The following is a 23,607-nucleotide window of genomic DNA, read 5'->3' on the forward strand; positions in this document are numbered from 1 at the left end:
GCTCATCTTGTCGGATTACTGCGGTCAAACGAGGCATACAATCAGAGATGAACCTGTCCACATCTCTGGGCTACTAAGTGGTAGAACTAGCTGTCCAGAGCCCATCTCCTTGGCTTCTATTTTCATTCAAGCATTGAGTTTATTCACGAAGGGCTGTGCTTCTCACAAATACCACTCGTCTCTTTTGCTTGTTCTGCACTTTGGTCACAGCGCTCAATGCACTTGACACTTGAGAGGTTATGCTAAGTGACTTGTCCTCTGCGTGCAAGGGTATCACAGAGTGTTCAATAACCATATCGTGCTTAATCCCCAGCCCCCTAAGCATAACTTTCCTGATGAGAAAAGTGACGGCGTTCCAGTCACTCAGCTAGTGGAAGACAGCCGAGGGGTCAAGTGCAGGTCTTACGCCAGGCAGTTCTTTCCGCGTGCAACCTGCCACGGCAGAATGCCTTCCACAGGTTTCGAAATAAGATCTCACAGCGTTCTGTTTGTTTCCATCCGCAGCATTCTGCCTTTGGGATTCTTCCACTTGGTGCTTTCCTCCAACAGTTCATGCAAACAGCTCCAAGTTTGAAGCCATTTTAAGCATTGCTTTCTTCATATTTTCCCCCCTGCAATCAGGAAAATATTAGAGGGCAAAACACTTTATTTTATGCTTTTGATTCTACCCTTGGGGTTCCAGGAAATTATGCTTGGATTCATAGTCTTCACAATTTAATCTGCAATGACTAATCATGTACCGTAACATTATGTCCTTTAACCACGAAATCTAGTGCTTTGATGCTAGCAGGCATCATGTTTTAGAACACTATAAATATGACCAGATGAAGCTTTATTCGCTCATTTTTATGCTCTCAGATTGTAGGCTGTTTCTTCATAGGAACACTGATATTTACATAAAGACAATAAGACTTTCAAAGCAAGAAAGTAACAGTATTAATTAGTGGCTCTGGCCCATAGGAAATTATATAATGACTCCCAGAGAGGCTTTAAATGACATAAAATTTCATTGTTTTCTTTCAATTTGTAAATGACTTTTCACAAAGGTTTACATTGTATTCCTACAAGAGGTTGGTGACTAGAATTTAAGACTCCCTTACACGAACTGTGAGCTATAAAAGCGAATGTCCTTTACTCGATGTCATCCCTGCAGTTATCTTTAGCATTTAAAATTCAGCGTATTAACCAACCACAATTCATGCTATACCTGAAGTTGACCAGTGCCTCAAATATATTAACATTTGAATTAAAATAGTCTATAGAAATAGACTTACTTAAAACAAGTTTAAATATTAAAATAGTTTATGGAAAATTACTGTATGGATTTAACAAGCCATTTATTCCTTATTTCTATTTAAGAGACATAAAAAAATTGGCAGATGACGACCTGCCAGAGTGTCATGTTTCCAATGGAAGCTGTGAGTGAAAGGCTTACCTCCCATGGAGAGCATTCCTCTCTGCATTTCAGGCGAAGAAGCTGAAAACGAATTCACCAAAGACAAACAATTTGTGATTGGCAGATCCAGGATTCTAGACCAGGATGGATGTTTAATCTTTGTTTCCTTCATGTTGTAGTTGCATGGCTAATGAATAAGATAGAATGGCATTAAGATCCGTTAATATCCGCTTCGAGAGAGACATTTAACAAAATATTTTTTTTAGCAAGGACCACTGATACTGCATGTTGCCTATGATATTCTGTATCTAAATAAACGTATTTCTCTTTATTGTTGTAGAAATTTGTTATTTCTGTGATTAAATAATTAAACACTTTGTGAGCTGGCCTATAATAAATATTTGGAGACAAGTTAATCATTTTAGGATAGCTCTTAATTCTAAACACTAAATCAAAACCAGGGGGGAGTGGATAAGTTATTTTGTGGAGCTTTGGGGGCAAGGGTGTAGCCAGGAAGAAGGTAGTTGATCGTAACTGCAAAATGAAAGAGTTTCAGTGGAGTGAGTTTTACTGTGTGGGCCGCTGTAGGCGCATGCGTGCACGGAGCCCTGTGTCTCTCCAGCGTGTCCCCTGGGGAGATCCTGCAGCACAGTCGCTGTGTGTCTCCATGTTCCATGTCTGTAGAGTCAACTCTGGATCTCACGTATTTTTCTTTAAATGAATCTCTGCTGAATTACATAGTCTCCTTTCTTATTGTCTCAACAATGTAGGAAAACAACTATGTATATACCATTTTCATCATATGTACAAGTAGACATGATTTAAACCCTATGGAAAGACACACAGGGGTTATATGCAAGCATGACACCCTTTTGTATAGGGGACTCCATTGAAGTTGCCCATGAAGGCTTCTGGCAGAGGGCCTCACAGGTGCCAAGGCTGATGTTCATATGCAGAGGGCAGAGCTAAGTTCATGTAGAAATGCACTCATCTAACAACTACATTTTGTTTCTAGGAGTTTTCTAAACGGATGGAGAATGTTGCAGTCCAGGCTGAGAATCTTGTCAAAGAAGCCTCAGAGATCCCACTTGGGCCCAAGAATAAGCAGCTGCTGCAACAGCAGGCTAAGTCAATCAAAGAGCAAGTAAAAAAATTAGAAGACACACTTGAAGAAGAGTACGTGCTTGAAAAGTCCTAAACTTCTCTGAGATAAAGCTTAATGCAGTCTGTCTTGTATCTTGTATCCAAACCAGTCGCAAAATCCCACGTGTCTGTCTTTAGCATGGTTGGGAGAAGGTGCACAATTCACAAGAAAGTGTCATCAATACAGGAACTAGAGGATTCAAACAAGCGGGGGTCGTGAGGGGGTGTGGTGTCTGCAGCTTAGGAAGCCATGTTCATAAGAAAGCCATATTTCTTCAATTCTGTGGCCTTTGGACTTTGTAGAGGGAGAAAACTACCACAATGATTCATACATCCTTACTACGACTTTCTGGATTCCTCAGCTAGAGGGAACGGGAGAGCTTTTTACTTTAGATTCTAGGCCTACATGGCATCCCGTGGATCACATGTCTCCAGCTCGGAGATCCGGGAACTTGTTTCCATGCCCTCGGGAAACAGATGCCACTGATTGGTATGACTTTTCCAGAACTTACTTTGAACCATCTCTAATTTTTAAGAATTTTATCTTTGTCTTTCTAAAAAAACAAACCCAACACTAATCTGGCCTACTGATCATTGTGTAATACATACGATACATAAAGTTTTGAGGATATAAACTTACTAGAAAATAGCCTCAAAATATGCTTAACGATTTTTCATTTGAAAAATATTAATGACACATAACAGAATACTGTGGAGAAGCTTGGCATGTCTAAGACCAGCTTTGAAATGTAAGCTTCTGATACGATTCACACCTTGAAATTGACACTAATTGCCTCAATTTAAGATTTGATAACATTTTACAGTAAAAAAATCATTATGCAAAATTTAAAAAACTTGAGAGTGAATTATTATGGAAATAGTAAAAGAATGTATAAGTCCTTTTTATTAATGTCCATTTGAATCTTTATTTTTAAAAACTTGCAGTTCAAGAGCCTGCACTGCCTGTACTGCATTGGGTACAACAGGGTATACATTTGTGTCTGCAATCCTCTTTAATCTGACAATCAATGATGCTGTTATGTTTTGCTTATGTCTTCAAGTGCCTTCTGCTAAACAGGGACATTCTTTTTCCTTTTACCCAAAGTCTTACTAGCTCAACATTATACCATTAGTTTCTTAGTCTTTCTCTGAACTGAAAGCCATATTCAACTGAACATAAATATATAGATATTGCAAGTTGAAGTTTTGTTCATTACATTTGTTACAGATAAAGCCCCAGTTGTCTGAAAACAGAACTTGTGCACAAGTTTTTGAAAATCATTTGGAATCAGGACAGGGGGACATTTATTAGAAGGTGCAATCACTTTAGTTTAAAAAATCACAGATCTAGCACCCATGGTAAAACAGGTCCTACCTTCTGGCCTGGGGTTTGGATCGCAAAGATGAATTGTCTAAGTGTGTTTCATCGTAAAGCATGCTGGCAGTGTGTCTCCTGTATGAGAAGGAAGAGCGTTTCCAAAGGAATAGCACACGTGCAAGACTGTGTGCAGTGGCATCGACTCTGGTGCGCTTGAGTAGAATGAGGCGTGGTGACTACTGGTCACATGCGCATAGGTGTCCAGCTACACTTGGGTTCAGTGTTTATTTGGCGCACAGCGGTGCTGTTTGTAGCATAGCGCAGATGGGAGTGTTGTTCAATATTCATTCTCTGAGGTAAATAGAAGACTCCAAGCCTGTGAATTAGGATTCCATTCTATGGTTTCAACTTAGACATAGTCAAATGTCTTCACTATAGTTTCACCTGGTGACTGAAGAAAAAATAATGTGCTTCTGTTCTCTGTTAAAATATTGTATTTTATTTACTTAATTTGGTTAATTTTAGTATTAAAACCATGGAAATGGTGAAAAGCAAGTGGGATCATTTTGGCAGTAATTTTGAGACCCTGTCTGCCTGGATAACCGAGAAAGAAAATGAACTCAATGGCTTGGAAGCGTCGTCATCCACCCTGGACATGCAGATGAGCCAAATCAAGGTGACCTGCTCCCAGATTGCATTTAGCACCTATGTCTAGCTTTTAACAACTTCTTTCTTAAAAGCCATGTGGTTCCCCGGACTAATCTTTCATTGTTGCATGACTCCATTGCAATTAAATCCACACAAAATCCCAGCTGAGAGATCTTGATGAATGCAAGAGACCATACTCTATAGACGGAATTATGTATTAACACTGTCTGAATGATGCATTTAAAGTCAATATTGTGTGAAATATCATTAAAATATTTTTATGGTTACACAGTTCTTTTCCTTGATTTTGAATTAACTTCCCGTGAAGTACGCTGTTAATTCAATGTTACCGCAAGAAATGGCTTCATCTTGTTAGAGCCCAAATAGCTCAAGGGTTAGTGTTGTTTCCCTCACCAACCACAGGAGGGAGCTCAAGAAGTCACTTTCCTTAGGTGAAGAGTCAGACTGCTGGGGTGAGGAACATTCAACTTGCAAGATGCATAAACCTTTGAATTCATTTGGTCTGGCACTGGCAAGGCAGCCGCAGGTTGAATTGAAATTCAGTAAATCTATAGCAGGTTAATTTGTGAGTTGCTAATTATACATGGCACATTCATGATGTTGTAAGTGTCCCAACAGCTCCTGGCAGAAAGAAAGCTTCCCACCCACACTATATTTTTGTTAATGACCAAGAACATGGACAGACATATTCTGAAATTTTAAATGCTCCTGTAGATAGGAGCGTCATCATTTTCTTGCCTCAAACTGTCAGGAAAAAAGTGGGCTGAAAGAAGTGAGCTTGGAGTGCTCATCTCCTTTGCTTTATTTTATGAAATGTGCACATTTTCAAAATTCAGTCAATCCTTTTTAATATCAATTCCTCTCCCTTTCTTTTAACCTTTCATTAGTGGGGATGGGGAAAGGAAGTCCCATTTGGTTCAATATAAAAGAGCAAAATAAATGGTGAGATGAGAAAACATGTTACATAATGACTCAGCACAAGTTATGCCCATGTGTCGGGTGGGCGGGTGCAAGGTCGTGTCGCTGCTCCTTGCCTGGCCCAGGCCTCCTGTCTCTGTGGGTACATGAGATGAGGTGCCCACAGTCGGTCGTGTGTTCTGTGCTCTGCTAGGAAAGATAGATGCAACATGATAAAGAACATTCAAGAAATAATTTAAATCTTTAAACCTGCCGTATAAATCTGACACCCAAACATTTCCCCCTAAATTCTCACATTTGAGTAGTTTGGTCTCCAAGATTTCCCCTTTAAAAAAAATGAAAATATGCTTCTAAATATCTATGCCCTGACTAGGATTCATTTACTGCTGTCTGAACACGTGTTCTCAGACCTCTGAACCACACCCACGGTCAAGGGTGATCTCTGCTCATCCCCACAGGGTAAAATAGTATACATTATGTTTATTAAAGATATAAATATTCAAGTGTGGATTATCATGCCATCAGACTAGAAGAATGCTGCATTTTTCTATGTCCCATTTGCCATGTTGAAAATTATCCAGAGATGTATTAGCTGAGGATATATACGAAGGAAAATGCGTCTACCAGAAGAAAGGAAACAGAGATCTCTGTTCCGGGGAGGTGGGCTGACCAGGCTCATTCCATTTCCAAAGAGAAAACTATCGTAGAGAAAATATTAAAAAGAGAGCAGTATTTTTAACATAACTTTCTTCGAGATTAAAATTAATAAAGCATTCAGCTTGCTTATAGGATAGATACCTGAAGTCGATTTCCGCTAAGCATCGCGGGCTCTTCCATGGAACTGATCTTTTGTTCCTCACTGCCTGTGGATAAGCTACACACACACACACACACACACACTCACACACACACACACACACACCTTTTGTTATCCACAAACCAACAATGCAGTGGGTCGAAGGTCTTGCTGAAATGGACTAGTATTCATGTGACTCATAAAACAGTTGCAGAAGGCATACATCTTGAATTTATGGGTATTTTTTTCTAAAATTAGGATTAAAAAAGAGTAGCTATTAAGCCACAAATACTCATCAGCTATTCTGCTGTTTCTCACACATGAAAAATAAGCAATATCTACCTGAAGCTTACTGCCCTGTAAGAGTTTAATATTAACAGAAGTCACAGATGTTTTTTTCCTAACATAGCAGTTTTCATTTAAATTATTCATGGAGATTTGTCTAAAAGTTTGGCACTATTGTGATGTGTGAAAAGGCTTAGCCTTTTCCTCAAAGATAGAATTTTACTTCTCTTATACACAGCTGTTTCTGAGGGATAGACACCTCCTGTCGAGTTCTCTGGTACTTTCCACACATGTGCTAATGTGTGTTATGTCGTCTGCCTCAGGTTAAAATCCCAGTGTGCGGGTTTCTTCCTGGGGAGGGAAAATGAAAGAGGTACAACCGAGCAGTCCCTGACTCTATCGTGTCCACTTCTCTGAGAATTTTTGAGAAATTAAAATCTTAGATCCCTCCTTAAATGTGATGAGTCTGATTGCTGAGATGGGACCAGAAAATACGTTCTAAACGTGGAAACCATAGACATGGAGAACAGGTGACACATTTTGAACCAGAAATGCCATCAGGAAGCCTTGTTTAGTCAAAACATGAAATAGCAGCTACATGTTTGGGAAACCTAAATGAGTGTCAATGTTTACATTCCTGGAGTTGCTAGCACACTCCTTCCCAAGGTCAGTCAACGACAATGCATGGTGGTAAGGGCAGCAGGCAGCTCTCTGCATCCTCAGGTACACTGGAAACCCTCCCTCTCTGTGCCCAGTAGCTGCTCTGCTTTACCCTGTACCAGCCAGTGCAGCCCTGCTGCCTTGCATTCGCTGCGTCTGCCGCCTCGACCTCCCCATTGGGGTCAGCAAGCACGGTGTACCCCACAGCTGCTTTCTACTCGAATATGTGAATCTGCGAAGGGAATTGCCCTTGCTTTTCTGTCTCTGCAGATCATTCATTCAGGAAGCCATTCTTGCTCAGCCTACAATCAGTGTTTCTTGTTTCAAACATTAGGTCACCATTCAGGAAACAGAAAGGAAGATGGGCAGCATTGCAGGATTAGAAGAAGACGTTCAGTCTTTTGCTCAGTTTATTACCGTTGGAGAATCTGCCCGAATCAAAGCCAAACTGACCCAAGTGAGGAGGTACTGTGAGGAGCTCCGGGAGCGCGCACAGAGCCTGGAAGGGACGGCCCTGGCACATCTCTCTCAGCAGCGCAAGTTTGACGAGAGTCTTAGAAAGGTACGAGCTGCTCCCTGAATGCTGCCTTTGCGTCTCTCACATTGCAGTTTTAAAGAAAGGCAATAAATCTGCGAGTTATGGAATAAGCAAGAGATATAATTTACCACCTGTTAGTCCAGCTATCAATGATTATCAAAATCATAAGCATTTCTGTAATCATATGTAGTGGTATGTAAGTATTATACATTGCCGTTCAAGTGGTCATGTAGCCTGATATTTTTTTCAAATAACGAAGCCCACTGATTTTGTGCATTTTAAAATGAATTTTATTATGCATTGAATGCTGATTATAAAAGGTAGGAAAATTGCTTTGTCATCTTTTTAGTCTTGTGTTATATTTTTGTCACCAATGTTTTTGTCTTTGACTCATGCTTTAGATCCAGCTGTCTGTGTCTGAATTTGAAGATAAGCTTTGTGGTCCCATTAAAATATGTTCTTCAGCTACAGAAACATACAAAGTACTCCAAGAACATATGGTAAGAATATGCTCTAACATTTCAGCTCAAAATTTGATCATTCCCACTTGAAAACAAAACAGTCAATATTTTTATGAAAATTTAGTTGCGAAGACTTTCATGTTCACACATTATATAGTTCAAACATTCACTTCATGTAAGAAATGTAACTATATAAATAAGTTCTAAACAAAATATGCATGAAAAGAGTGTTCATTTAGAATCTATTTGATAGGGTAGCCATTTAGCTTGGAATTAAGATTTTATAATCCTCTCGAAAGAAAAGATGTGTTTGGTAGACTATTTTAATAGACAAAAGGTTAGTAATGCAACTCCAGAGAGAATAGCATTCTGTTTTTTTCCAATAATAGATTTCCTTTGTTATGATTTATTGATTTTTTATTTGAAAGATAGAGTCACAGAGAGAGGAGAGACGAAGAAGGATTTTCTCTCTGCTAGTTCACTCTCCAAGTGACCACAAGATCCAGAGCTGGGGCTGGTCTGAAACCAGAGCCAGAGACTTCTTCACGTCTCACACACAGCTGCATGGTCCCAAGGCCTTGGACCATTATCCATTGCTTTCCCAACCCTTAAGAAGGGTACTGGATCAGATATGAAGCAGCCAGGGTTGGAACCTGCACCTCTATGGGATGCCAGTATTGCTGGCACCACAGGCAGAAGCTTAGCCTGAAATACCCCGCCTCTGGCCCTAAGTTATTTTTCTCTGTCTTGATGTTGCCACCTGTGAGATCAGCATAATGACAGTATGTGTCTTATTCTCATGAAAATGAGGAGTCCATCCATTGGTGCTGCACTAGTATGTGGCACCAGGAGATTATTTTATCTCCAGCAGAACCTGTTGTTATTGTATCGCTTCCTATATATTTTAACAAAGATAACATGGTAGCCTAGTAGCTTATGTCCTCAGCTTGCATATACTTGGATCCCATGTGGATGCCAGTTAATGTCCCAACTGCTCCACTTCCCATCCAGTTCCCAAAGCGCTAGAAGATGGCGAAAAGACTTGGGACTGTGTACCCATGAGGGAGATATAGAAGAAGCCCCTGCCTTCTGGCCTCAGATTGACTCAGCTCCAGTCATTGCAGCTACTTGAAGAGTGAACCAGCAGATAGAAAATCTTTCTTCCTGCCTCTCCTTCTCTCTGTAAATCTGACTTCCCAATAAAAATAAATTAAAAAAAAATTGGTGTCCTTTAAATACAAAGTCAGTAGAAAAGGACTCATAATGTTCACAAAAACACCAGAATGTTGAGAGAGAGCTGGAGTTGGTCGGATGCAGGGGGGCCCACTCTCCCTTGTGGACTATCTCTGCTGAGCACATCCGGGAAGTGTGGGGTAGGTTCAGGGCAGAGCTGGAAGCTCCAGTGTTCCCACTGGCTGGAGATGAAGATGGAAGAGTGCTGTGTTTGCCATCAATCATTGGTGCCGTTGCTGCTTATGATGTCAGAGGGAGAGCATTTTGTGATGACGGGGCTCCAGACCCTGACTCCCCTTGCTGAATCTGGTGTGTTTGCCGTACAGCACTTCCTCGTAGTTCTAGCTACTTACACTCAGCCATGGCCTAAGAGTACGCAGTGGCAAATACCAAACATAACTACATTTTAAATGATTTTTATTGCAAGTTTTGTTACAGTTGTGCAGTTTTTAGTTGCTGTTGATCTTTTCCCGCTCCTCATTTATTTATAAGTCAGATATTATGTTAGGTATGTTCGCAGAAAGCAAGGTATATATATGTAACTTGGCAATGCACGTCTCTCAGAACCCCCACATTCCATTTGTGTTCTTAGGACCTCTGCCAGGGTCTGGAGTCACTGGGCAGCACCGTGACTGCCTTCTCAGCCAGTGCCCAGAAGGTGCCAAGCAGGGACTCCTGCGTGCAAGAGGCTGTGGCTCTGAGCCAGCGATACGAGGAGTCTCTAAGGAGGGCGAAAGAGAGGCAGGCTCTGCTGGGGACCCTGCTGGCCCACTGGCAGAGGTAAGCTGGTTTTTTTTCCCAAAGATTTATTTATTTTTACTGTGAAGTCAGATATACAGGAGGAGGAGAGACAGAGAGGAAGATTTTCTATCCGATAATTTACTCCTCAAGCCAGGAGCCTCTTCCGGGTCTTCCAAACAGATACAGGGTACCAAGGCTTTGGCCGTCCTCCACTGCTTTCTCAGGCCGTAAGCAGGGAGCTGGATGGGAAGTGGGGCCGCCAGGGTTAGAACCCGGCACATGCAAGGTGAGAACTTTAGCCACTAGGCTATCGTGCCAGACCCTAAGCTTGGTTTTTGTCTTGAGCTTCTTCAACTGGTAAGTAGGAAATTCTGGGATAAATCTTCTTTAAGAAATGGAACTTTCTATCCCAGTTGCAAAATACAGCAACTCATTTGTGTATTTTGGGGATCATTGACCTCCATAGAAGATGAGGATCTTCCAGGGTTAAGGGGATGCATATTGATCATACAAATTATTCAGAGTGAAATGACTCACACTGATTTCTTTATAATGACCCTGGTTGGACACTCCAACTTCAGAAATGTCTCATGCTTTGACACGGCAATGTTGGGTAAACACATTTCTTTTCTCTGATGGCCTTAGGTTGGAAAAAGAGCTGCTGTCCTTTGTGACGTGGCTGGAGCGGTGCGAAGCCATAGCTGGTTCTCCGGAAACAGACCTCTCCGCGGACAGAGTCAAGGTGGAGCGTGAACTTCAACTGGTACAGGCAAGTCCAGGGAGGTTCACGGCTGGGAAACCAAACGCTCTGTTATGTCTTCATTCTCTTAAAAAAAAATAACTGAAGAAACCTACATTCAACTTAATGTGGGGCTGGTTTTGTGCCCCTTGCAGTATCACGTAATGCGAGGGAACCCTAAAGCAGCAATGTGGTCCTGAAAGGTGAAATAATGATGACAAGTACTTTGTGGTAGTCAGTTTCCATGATGGGCTAGAAATCCTGCGGTGCGAGTCTTCTCACATTTGAACAGACATGATGTTGGCAGAGCTGATGGAAGAGGGGCAGAAGACAGGTGTAGATCAAACAAGCTTGGTTATCAGTTAATGATTGTGAAAGCTGAGTGTAGGGAGAATCTGACGCACATGTATGTGAAGTTTTACTAAAAAAAGGTGACGGAGTAGTAAAAGATAGAGAGGTTTCACTTTCAGGCAAGACTTAAAGTGAATGTGCAGAAATTCAGGTAGATAAAAATGCCAAAAAAATATACCAGCTTATTACATTCTTGAAAAAGCCAGCTAATTAACTTGCAAAAATTTTAATGTTATGGAAGCTAGAAGTAATATTGCTGATGTTTGGAGATTAGTAATTTTCTGTAAGTGGTGCTGACTATGAAAAAGCAAACAAACAAAAAAACCCCAAAAATCCTCAAGAGACAAAATCACTGCTCAGAAGAAATTTGTCACATTAGATTTATACCCCAGTTTTCTCCCATGAAACTTTACAGTAAGCCTGGGGTGAAAGCTCAGCTCCTTTGCTTTTCATGATCACTTCTAGAAAGTCTTGATCAGAGCATCTTTTTTTTTCCCTCCCTAACCATGACCGTCCTCTGTATCTGCGTTCTACCTTCCCAGCTTGTTAAACACGGACGTTCCCACCTTCCGTAGGAGGCTCTCATCAGAAAACAGCAGTGACTCTCCTCTGCTGAGAAAACCCCTGTCCTTAGTTCACAGTCTGGCTCTTCTTCCTCCTCCTCCCCTTCCTCCTCTTCTTTTAATGTATTCATTGTTATTTGAAAGACAATGTTACAGTGGGTGGGGAGAAAGGAAGAGAGAGGTCTACTCTTCGTTGGTTCACTTCCAATCAGTTGCAGTGGCCAGAGCAGGACCAGGCAAAGGGCTTCTCCTAATTCCCCCAGGTGGGTATAGCTGCCCGAGCACTTGGCCCATCCGCCACTGCTTTCCCAGACAGTTAGCATGGAGCAAGATTAGAACCAGGGCCCATATGGGATTCTGGTACCACAGGCTTATTTTTGCCAGCACATGTAAGGTGCTCCAAGAGGGGATGCGCTAGCTTCATTCTGAAAGTTTTAAGGCGTATGAGGACAGAGATTTGTATGCTGCAACCGTGTTCCTGTGTGTCACTGTATGGAAACGAGTTAGGAGATGGCGGGGAGTTTGCAGCCCTGGTGCAGGCACACACTGCACCAGCCACACTGCTTCTCTCTGGTGGGCCAAATGTGACTCAGCACAATCCAAGTTCTGCTTTGTGGTACCTTACTCATTCATTGGCTTCCTTGGGACAGGCATCCACTATGAGCTGTGCTGTAGTAATTATCTCCCTTAACACCATTTTATGTTGTCTGTTTTAATGAGTGGTTCTCTCTTACTAGTTAGAATCAACTTTGATTTTTGACCATAGTGCTGAAGAGATTTAATGACTGTTGTCTCTGTACCATGAAAATGAGTTAGCAACTTCTACATTATTATAATTTAATATAATTCAGACTTTGCAAGACTCACTCCATTCTAGCAGTATTTTAACATTTGCATTAAAGGTAAAGTGTTTCTGGACCTGAAACAGTACCCTGGTGGCTAAAGTCCGCAGCTCGCACACACAAGGGTTCCATATGGGCACCAGTTCTAATCCCTGGTGGCCCCACTTCCCATCCAGCTCCATGCTTGTGGTCTGGGAAAGCAGTCGAGGATGGCCCAATGCCTTGGGACCCTGCACCCACATGGGAGGGCTGGAAGAGCCTCCTCGCTCCTGATTTCAGATTGGCACAGCTCTAGCCATTGTGGACGCTTGCGGAGTGAATCAATGGACAGAAGATCTTCCTCTCTGTCTCTCCTTCTCTCTGTATTTTTAACTTTCCAATTGAAAATAAAATAAACCTTAAAAAAAAGTGAAGTGTTGCCATGTGTAAATCAAATGATGCAGACAGGTATTTGGGACAGTGGTTAAGACAACACTCAGGACTCCCACATCCCATATTGGAGTGCCAACACTCCAGTCCCAAATGTTCTCTATTATAGCTTCCTATTGGTTTGCACCCTAGCAGGCAGCAGGTGATGGCTCAAATAGTTGGCTCTCTGTCATTCATGTGGAAGCCCGAGATTGATTTTCCAGTGTCTGGATTTGGTCAGGACCAGCCCTGGCACTGTGGGAATTTGAGGAAGTAAGGCAGCAAATAAAAGTCTCCCTGTCTTGTGTGTGTGTGTGTGTCTACCCCTTAAGTAAATTTAAAAATAATAATAATAATCAAGTAATAAAATGTTCTTCAGCCCCAAGGAAGAACACAAACTTTTGGTGGCATGCACCTGTATCTTGCAGTGTTTCTTGCTAGACCAACATGTGTGACGTGTTCTGCTGCCTTAGGCTTTGCAGGATGAAGCAGCATCTCAGGGCTCCTCCTACAGCCGTCTTGTGCAGCTGAAGGAGTCCCTGTTCTCGCTGGCCTCCAAAGATGATGTGGAGATGATGGCACAGCACTTGGAGCAGCTGGATGAGAGGTGGAGAGACTTGCCACAGCTGATGAGCAAACGGTTGGTGCTGAAACAGTTACTGCACTGCACGCTGGCTTCTAAGTGATGAGTGTGGTAGGAAAGAAAGCATAGGTGGTTTGTTATTACTTCATTCAGCTTATCAGAGAATATCACAGACAAAAACTGCTTGGTCAATCATTCTAATGTCCAAGTCTTTTGGGTTGGTGGGGGAGGGAAACCCCAAAGCCTATGGAACTGTATCATTAAATAATTCAACAAGTATATTTAATATAAAAAAATAAATCTTTAACAATTGTACTACATTTTTGTTAAAATCAGAGCGAACATTTTGATCAATGGAAATATGTTAAGCAAAGTAGATTTGGTAATGCTTGTTTATTGACTGAACAGTTTGAGAGCGGAAAGAAACTGGTAACTAAAGCTTTGCCTCATAAGCTGCCTTTCCACTAGGGGTGTCACACACACACCACTGCCTCTAGTGCAGCTCAGTATAGATGACTGGGGGCAAACAGGGAGAGTGGTTATTACACCTGGTATACACCTCTGTGTATAACAGGGGTGGCTGGCAATTATCCATCTACTCCTTTCTGATCAAAGAGGACACATTTCCTTTAAATGGCTGTCATTTACTGTGTGGTCCTGGACAAGCCTTTAGCCTTTCCGGACAGTTTTATCCTTCCCTCATTCAGCGAATACCTTCTGAGTTGCTACAGTGAACCAGGCGTTTTTCTGTGTGTTGATGCTACCGAGTACCCAGATTCGCATTAATTACCTTCATGGATCTTGTGCTTACTCCACTATTTATCAGCAAGTGTTTACTGAGTGCTTGCTGAGTACCATACCATATCAGTTACTGGAGCCACAAAAATACAGAATTCCTAGACTCCAGTAATCTGTGTATCAATATCAAGATAACAGGAGAACCAATGGGAGAATGGGGTAAGGAAAGCTTAAAGAAAGATTTGATGCCAACTCTTGAAAGCTGCAATTTTCTGTACAACAAATAGGCTATTAGAATAAAACACTTTTAAAGCATTGTATTCATGTCAAAGCATTCAAATTGAAATTTGTGCATGTGAGGATAAACTATAAATGACTTTATGCAGGTTAAAACATGAAAGTTCATTTTTAAATGCTAAACATTAGTTACAAATCATAATGAATACTAGTGTTGGATTAAGGTGTTGTGTTTAAGACTAATTTTGGCTTCTGAGCTTTCAAGGCATATTACTAATTGACTAATTCATTTATTACATAATTCCCAGTTCATCTCTGACTATAAACCAGGCACCTTTATGGGTGCTAGAGGTTTAACGATGAACCAGTCCAGCAAATCCTTGCTCTCATTATAAGGTCACAGAAAAGAACAGGAGAAAGATGAATATATAATTAAGCAAGTTAAGCAAGTGAATGAACAAGGCTGATCCGGGTGATGCTAAGTTTTATGTTGGGCAGGAGATGTGATTTCAACCAGGATTAGGGTATTAGAAACAGAGAAGGTTCCACGGTCAGTGTCTGTAGAGGCACTGATAGGAAAACAGACTGGATGTGGTGGGAAAGATATGGATTGGGGAGCATGTGGCAGCGGTAACTGTGACAGGGAAGCTGGGAGAAGATCAGGACTGGAAGTATCAGTGAGGGAGATCGCTGCCTTGGCGTAAGTTTATTTCCCAAAATGTACCATGAGTTCTGCTCGCTTGGGCATTTCAACAGCCTTCTCTCCTGCGCAGGGCTAACTTTCTCCAGTCTGTGGTGGCCGAACACCAGCAGTTTGATGAGCTGCTGCTTTCTTTTTCTGTGTGGATTAAGCTGTTTCTGGGTGAATTACAAACTACTTCTGAGATCAGCATGGCAGACCAGCAGGTGGCTCTCACTCGGCACAAGGTAAAGTGTGTTCTTTCTGGACTGAAAAAAAATTTTGCCCATAAGAAAGGTTCTTGGGTTACAAAGGGAAGTGACAATGAAGTGAGACACACAGCAGCAATTCAGCTTTCTCTTCATTTGAAAACATTCAGACAATTGAGCTTCTTGGTCCAGGCAAATAAATAGGCAAAGTCACTTTTCATTGAATGAGCAACCACCTTAAGGAACTTTCTTTGTACAATAATGATTTTTTTTAGGATAACATGATGTGAAGACCCATTTTAAAGCTAGCTACTATGTTTTATTCCAATGTTCAAACCGAAAACTTGGACTCTAAACAATCTAGTTTTTTCTGAGTTACTATTTACATTTAAAGTGGTTTAATATTTGTGATTTATTTTACCTTTTATGAATTCTATATGCTATCCAAAAATGTAGAAAATGTAGAAAAATGATATTATTAAATGGGTATAATTAAGATAAGCTACATAATGTGCTTACGACAACACTTAAAACATTTGGCATTTGTTCATTGTTTACCTCGTGATGGTTTTGGTGATCTGTTTCTTCAGGATGGGAGGCAGTTAGGTGTGAACAGGAGTCCTGGTGAGGCAGTCAAGCCCCCTTTGGATAGTCCGCTCTGCTCTGCTCTGCGTTAGAGGGGCAACTAAGATTCTTTTCAGCTCTTCACCTCTGAAGGATGCTAATGCACATCTTGGAGTATTTCCTCCTTCTTTGATAAACTCTACCAACATTAACTGCATTTTGAAATAAGCAAATCTCGAAAGGACTCTGTGATATAAGGCAACCTTCATGCAAAATACAAGATTAACAGATACATATGTAAACAAGTATATACATATATTTATCTAGAAGGACTGTATAATGGAAGCAAATAGACTGTAGAGTGAAGATGCATTGCAGTGTGCCTCTCTACCCACACACCCCTAGTGAAACTTCACAGTAGGATGCTAGATGTTTTACCATTGTCTATACCTACAATGTCATGATATAAATAGCAGAATGATGGACTTGTGACTGTTGTGGAAGGATTATGCTATTGTTATTTAGGGAAACACACTGGGGAGAAGGGAGAATGGGGAGGGTGGAAGAGGAATTCCCTGAGCCTAAGAAACTATCATGAAAAGCAAAAATTAAAAGAAAAAATGAACCATACCATTACACTCACATATATATCTATATATACATATATATGTATATATGCATTTGTATATACAATATTTAAATATTTAAATTTTCTGTTTACTAGAGAGAAACACAAAGAGATAGGCAGAGAGAGGGAAAGAGACAGAGAGACAGACAGAAGGCTCTCATCTTTGGCTTCACTTCCCAAATGTCATTGTTGTCTAGGGCGAGAACAAGCAGAAGTCAGAAACCAGGAACTCTGTCCAAGTCCCCCACATGAGAACTAGGGAACTAACTGTCTGAGCCAATGATGGTTGCCTCTCAAGCACTGCGTTAACAGGAGGTGAGGTGCTGGGAACAGAGCTAGGACTTGGACCAGATCCTCTGTGTGGGCATCCTAACTTGTGGCTCAATCATTCCTCCAAATGCCTACCCTGTTAATGTATTCAATGTTTATAAACATATTCTGTATTAGGTAACTTGTAAAAATATTCCAAATTTGAGGCTGAGTGCTGAATAGAGTCCCAGCTGCTCCACTTCTTATACAGTTCCCCACTTTTAGCCTGGAAAAACAGTGTGCATGTAGGCTAAGACCTTGGGCCCCTGCATCCATCTGGGAAACCTGCAAGAAGCTCCTGATTCTCAGCTTCAGACCAAGCGAGCTCTGGCCATTGCAGACATCTGGGGGAACAGGCTAGCAGATAGAAGAGCTCTCTCTGGGTATCCCTCTCTCTTTCTCTTTAACTCTTTCAAAAACATCTTCCAAATAATCAATATATTATAATGGATAGTTTCTACTCACATTGTCATTGCAATTCGGAATTGTGTTTTAGATGAAATAGCCAAATGAGGAAAATGAGATATTTTATGGACGTTTCCAAAACATGATTGCCATAAATAACCTCTATCTGCTGCAGAATGTATTACACTTGGAATGTAAGTTGACCTCACAAAATCTACAGTGCATCCATCTCATAAATGGTCATGCCCTGAGACTTCAGCCCATTTCTCTTCCCTTTCAGGACCATGCAGCAGAAATAGAAGGCAAAAAGGGAGAACTGCAGAGCCTGCGGGGCCACCTGGTAAAGCTGGGGTCTCTGGGCCGAGTTGAGGACCTCCACCTGCTGCAGGGCAAGGCAGAGGACTGCTTCCAGCTGTTTGAGGAGGCCAGCCAGGTTGTGGGGAGGAGGCAGCAAGCCCTGTCCCAGTTGACAGAATTTCTTCAGAGCCATGCCTCTATGTCTGGACTCTTACACCGGCTGCGGGAAACAGTGGAGGCAACCAGCAGCATGAACAAGAAACAATCTGAGTTATTAGAGAAGGACCTGAATGATGCTATTGGGGATGTTAAAACCTTAGAATGCACTGCCATCAGTCTGGATGGCGTCCTTGCCAAAGCCCAGTATCGTCTGAGAAGCGGGAGCTCCGAGCAAAGGATTTCCTGCAGAGCCATAGCTGATCAGCTCTCTGTGGAAGTAGAAAGGATCCAGAACCTTCTGGGAACCAAGCAGAGTGAGGCAGATGCCCTGAGAGCGTTGAAGAAAGCGTTCCAAGAACAGAAAGAGGAGCTACTGAGAAGCATCGAGGACATTGAAGAGAGGACAGACAAAGAGCGCTTGAGGGAACCCACCCGCCAGGCTCTGCAGCAGAGGTAAGGGAAGAGGAGTGCATGCCAGCTGGCACTTTTTATTTAGGCTCAAATTAGCTTTGTGTAAAACTTAACAGGACTGCATGCAGCGACTTTTAAAGAATATTTGAAGATAAAATGCATGACCTGTTTGACGTTTGAGAAGTACATGTTTTTGGCTTCCTTGAGGTTGAAAAAGATTCCATATAATCCACTCTGAGAACTTACACATGAGAACACATCTAGATCATATCATTAATTTTTTAAAAAATAGTTAGTTGAAAGTGAGGAAAGAAGAGAGAAAGAAACTTTCATCCACTGGTTAAATGGCTGCAACAGCCAGTGGTGGCAGGAGCCAATAACTCTGTCATCCAGGTCTCCCATGAGGGTGGAAGGGATCCAGGTCCTGGAGCCACTTTTAGTGGTTTTTCCAGGTGCATTAGCAGGAAGTTGAATTGGAAACAGAGCAATCAAGACTAGAATTGCTACTCTGATATTGCTGGTATGAGCATCCCATATCATGGAAGATGAATAGAAGGGTCCAAGCAGATGTGTGAGTCTGGTGATAAATATTTGAGCAAATTCCTCCCTCAGAATTTCTAGCCCCTAGGGAGTTTGGGCCAATCTGATAGGTTGAGAAACTGACAGGTGTTGGTGGACAGCAAGCGGAAAGAAGGAGCTCTCTTGCAGAGGAGGTTAGCAAGGAGCTAAGCAGCCCTTTGCGGTCTGTGCATTTCAAGTGAGACCAGTCCACTTGGTGGGTTTATCCACATGGAGAAACTTGTTCAGGGAGAAGAGTGCAAAGAAATGGAACTAAGCCAAATTTGTGTTTTGCGAAGTGAGTGCATTCGAGAAGCCAAGTGATCAAGCCTACACTCGCTCCATACTTTGTTCCTTGTGTAGTAGATTTCAAGGTCCTTTCCCCAGCTAATAGAACTTTCAATCCTGTCCTGTCTTCAGGACTACTTTTGGTGCAAGCACTTCACAAGCACTCATGCTAACCTCTCAACAACTGATAAGAATTATGGTGTCCCACCAGATGCCGATTCCTAATTTAGATTTAATTAATGGATTCAGTTCATCTATCCATGCCCATGCTTCTCTGTGCCCCCTTGGGAAAACCACCTCCAGCCTCTTCATTGTGAAAATAAAGTGGAATACTATCTTGATATTCCCTTTGTAAATTCTATAAAACTATGCCAAAATCCAAGAAAGAAAGAACTTCTGTGAGGCAATAAATACTCAAATATTAGAGGAGACCAAATAATCAGCTTCTCATGGCAATCTTTTTGATTCAGTTGTGCATTCAAGTTCAAATTTTTTATAAAGCTATTCTGATGATGAGCAGCTGTGATGCTTGAAAGTTATTCGTGTGAATTGGATCTCATGATGCAAAAGGATTTCATTTGCAATAATATTCACCTACTTGGTTCACAGGTCAAAATCATACTAACACAGCAAAGTGCATAGACACAGCAAAAAGATGAAGGTGTACAGTAGCATGACATTTAGTAGTTTTTGAGATATCATGTAAGTTCTTCTGCAAAATCAGAAAGCATTTTTCCCAGTTAAGATGCACTGATTGTCAGGTCAAGTTTTCTAGCAATTCTTGTCTATATTCTCCCTCATATACTATAGGAGAGAAATTTTACTTTCTTGCCTTAAGAAAATTAACCCTAAAATGACATTTAATTCCCAGGTTGAGAATGTTTAATCAGCTAGAAGATGAATTGAATTCCCATGAGCATGAACTGTGTTGGCTCAAAGAGAAGGCTAAGCAAATCGCCCAGAAAGATGTGGCTTTTGCACCGGAAGTTGACAAGGAGATAAACCGCCTGGAAGCCACCTGGGATGATACAAAAAAATTAATTCATGAAAAGTAAGTAAAAAATGCTCCGGTTCTATTTTTAATTTTCCTCCTATTTTGTGACATTGCACCATGTCCTGTTGATTTGCCTTAATGTGAGCAGCAGTAATATCTCTTGCCACCTTTTGTCACATTTAAAAATCCAGTCCTCCAGAAGTTGTCAAGCATGTGGTCTTGAGATAGATACCACGCATGGAAGCCAGTGCTCTAAAGCAGATGTTAGCAATTAAAAAGAGCTACAATAAGAGTCTTAAACTCTAAGTTTTCTCTTTTGTTCTCATATTGCAGTTTTCAAATAGAATAGAAGTATATAAATACAACAAAACTTTCCTTTTTTCTTGTACAATTCAATAAGTATTTCAATTATTTTAAATTCTGTTTTTCTTTATTGAAAGGTAAGGAGGCAGAGAGAATCTTCCGTCCGCTAATTCACTGCCTACATGCCCCTAGCTGGGACAGGGCCAGGCCAAAACCAAGAGCTCAGTGTGACTCTCTGCTTTCTCAGTGACCTAGACCCATCGCTTGGTGCCTCCCAAGGTGTGCGCCAGCTGGGAGCTGGAATGGGAGGCAGAGCAGGCACAGTAACCCTGACAGACACGGGAAATGCAAGTCCCAAGTGGCACCTTAACCATAGCCCCAAATGCTCACTTCTCTGAGCTTGGACAAAATTGTGGGACTATGTCAACATTCACATTTCGTAACAGTGCTGCCACCGTGAAAAAAAAAATTTCTTCATGCCCCACAAACCTCAATGCTCTTGCCTTGAACTGCTGGGAATTTTTAAGCTGTTCTCTGTATCTGTAGTTTTGCCTTTTTTCAGAGTCACAGTATAAAGGGTGTCACATAGAGCATAATCATTTGTCTTTCTTTTACTTTGCACAGTATCCTGTATCGATTGTTTATTCTTTTTTTTTTTTTTAAATTTTATTTTAAATTCATTAATTACATTGTATTATGTGACACAGTTTCATAGGTACTGGGATTCTCCCCACCCCTCCCCAAACCCTCCCACCATGGTGGATTCCTCCACCTTGTTGCATAACCACAGTTCAAGTTCAGTTGAGATTCCCCCATTGCAAGCATATACCAAACATAGAGTCCAGCATCTTATTGTCTAGTCAAGTTCAACGGCTTCTTAGGTATACCCTCTCTGGTCTGAAGACAGAGCCAGCAGAGTATCATCCCGATCAATTAAAAGCTCCAACATACCATCAGCAAAAATTTACATCATTATGGAATTAATTGACATAGTAATGAGTAACCAATATGGTAAAAGTAAATGCGATTTCTTATCCACCTTCTGTGACCACCTCATTGACATTTCAATTTTGGTTTATACACAACATATAACATTCATAACATAACTTGTTATACATAACATCATATCAAATTAAGGCAAACATGTGGTATTTAACCTTTTGGGATTGGCTCATTTCCCTTAGCATTATGGTTTCCAGTTTGGCCCATTTGGCCACAAAGAACTGCATTTTGTTTTTTTTAATAGCTGAGTAGTATTCCATGGAGTAGATGAACCATAGCTTTCTTATCCAATCCTCTGTTGATGGGCATTTTGGCTGCTTCCATGTTTTTGCAATTACTGATTGTGCTGCTATGAACATAGGAGTGCATGTTGGTTTCTCATAAAACAATTGTTCTGGATATATTCCTAGGAGTGCTATTGCTGGGTCATACGGTATGTTGTATTTGAGTTGTTTGAATGTTCTCCATACTGATTTCCATAGAGGCTGTACCAGCCTGCAGCCCCACCAGCAGTGGAGTAGGGTTCCCTTTTCCCCGCAACCTCGCCAACAAGTGTTGTTGGTGCTTTTATTCATGTGGGCCAGTCTTACTGGCGTTAGGTGGTACCTCATTGATGTTTTAATTTGGATTTCCCTTATTGCCAGGGAACTTGAGCATTTTTTCATATGTTTATTTGCCATTTGGGTTTGTTCCTTTGTGAAGTGTTTGCCCATTTCCCGTGCCCATTTCTTGAGTGGCTTGTTTGTTTTGACATTTTGGTTGTTTTGTAGCTCTTTGTATATTCTGGAGATCAGCCCTCTATCACCTAAGTCGTGTGTGAAGATCTTCTCCCATTCTGTGGGTTGTCTTTTTACTTTGTTGATTGTTTCTCTAGCTGTACAGAAGCTTCTTAGTTTGATGAGGTCCCACTTGTTTATTTTGGTCTTGATTTCTACTGCATTTGGAGTCTTTTTTAGGAAGTGAGGGCCTACCCCTAAGTGTTCCAGTGTGTTTCCAACATTTTCTTCCAAAAGTTTGAAGGTTTCTGTATGTAGGTTTAAATCTTTTATCCATTTGGATTTGATCTTAGTATATGGTGACAGATGTGGGTCTATCTTTTTGTTTCTGCAGGCTATCAACCAGTTGTCCCAACAGCATTTATTGAACAGACCTTCCCATTTGCCTGGGTTGTCGTTTGTCTTTTTGTCAAAGATTATTTGGCTGTATTTGTGTGGGTTCCCATCTGGTGTTTCTATTCTGCTCCATTGATCTTCTTCTCTATTTTTTTGCCAGTACCAGGCTGTTTTGATAACCACTGCCCTATAGTATGTCCAGAGGTCTGGGACTGTGATTCCCCCTGCTAACTTCCTGTTCTTCAGGATGGTTCTAGCTATTCGTGGTTTTTTGTGTTTCCAGATGAACCTTTGAATCATTGTTTCCAGATCTGTGAAGAATGTTTTGGGCAATTTGATTGGGATTGCGTTGAATGTATATATTGCCTTTGGCAGTATAGACATTTTAATGATATTGATTTTACCTATCCAGGAGCATGGGATGTTACTCCATCTTTCTAGATCTTGTTCAATTTCTTTTTTAAGTAGTTTGTAGTTTTCCTCAAATAGGTCTCCAACATTTTTGGTTAGGTTAATTCCCAGATACTTCATGCTTTCCTTTGTTACTTTGAATGGTATCTTGCTGGTTAGATCTTTTTCCAACTTGGGGCTGTTAGCGTACACTATGGCTGTTGATTTTTGTTCATTAATTTTGTACCCTGCCACTCTACCGAACTCTCGTATAAGTTCTAGTAGTCTCTGTGTTGAGCCTTTTGGCTCTTCCATATAAAGAATCATGTCATCTGCATATAGTGAAAGCTTGACTTCTTCATTTCCCATTTGGATTCCTTTGATTTCTTTTTCTTGTCTTATGGCCTCAGCGAGTACCTCTAGAACTATGTTGAATAGCAGCGGAGAAAGCGGACATCCCTGTCTTGTTCCAGATCTCAGTGGGAAGGGTTCCAGTTTTTCTCCATTCAGTATGATGCTGGCATTGGGTTTTGCATATATTGCTTTGATTACGTTGTGGATTTTTCCATCTATGCCTACCTTGGTTAGGGTCTTTAGCAGGAAGTTGTGCTGGATTTTGTCGAAAGCTTTTTCTGCATCTATTGATACTATCATGTGATTCTTGTTTTTCAGTTTTTGGA

General features: G+C 41.2%; 1 protein-coding gene across 1 annotated transcript in view; it reads left to right on the forward strand.

Moving 5' to 3' along the window:
* Positions 1 to 23,607, forward strand: part of SYNE1 (spectrin repeat containing nuclear envelope protein 1) — a 465,933-nt gene that overhangs the window by 173,318 nt on the left and 269,008 nt on the right. The window contains exons 32-41 of the mRNA XM_058663996.1: positions 2,412 to 2,572; positions 4,383 to 4,533; positions 7,520 to 7,747; positions 8,125 to 8,223; positions 10,010 to 10,197; positions 10,804 to 10,927; positions 13,535 to 13,701; positions 15,393 to 15,546; positions 17,694 to 18,322; positions 19,998 to 20,177. Coding sequence (XP_058519979.1) covers positions 2,412 to 2,572; positions 4,383 to 4,533; positions 7,520 to 7,747; positions 8,125 to 8,223; positions 10,010 to 10,197; positions 10,804 to 10,927; positions 13,535 to 13,701; positions 15,393 to 15,546; positions 17,694 to 18,322; positions 19,998 to 20,177 — 2,081 coding nt within the window. The remainder of the gene's footprint in view (positions 1 to 2,411; positions 2,573 to 4,382; positions 4,534 to 7,519; positions 7,748 to 8,124; positions 8,224 to 10,009; positions 10,198 to 10,803; positions 10,928 to 13,534; positions 13,702 to 15,392; positions 15,547 to 17,693; positions 18,323 to 19,997; positions 20,178 to 23,607) is intronic.

The sequence above is a fragment of the Ochotona princeps genome, chromosome 1 (assembly GCF_030435755.1).
Source record: "Ochotona princeps isolate mOchPri1 chromosome 1, mOchPri1.hap1, whole genome shotgun sequence".
Lineage (NCBI taxonomy): Eukaryota > Metazoa > Chordata > Mammalia > Lagomorpha > Ochotonidae > Ochotona > Ochotona princeps.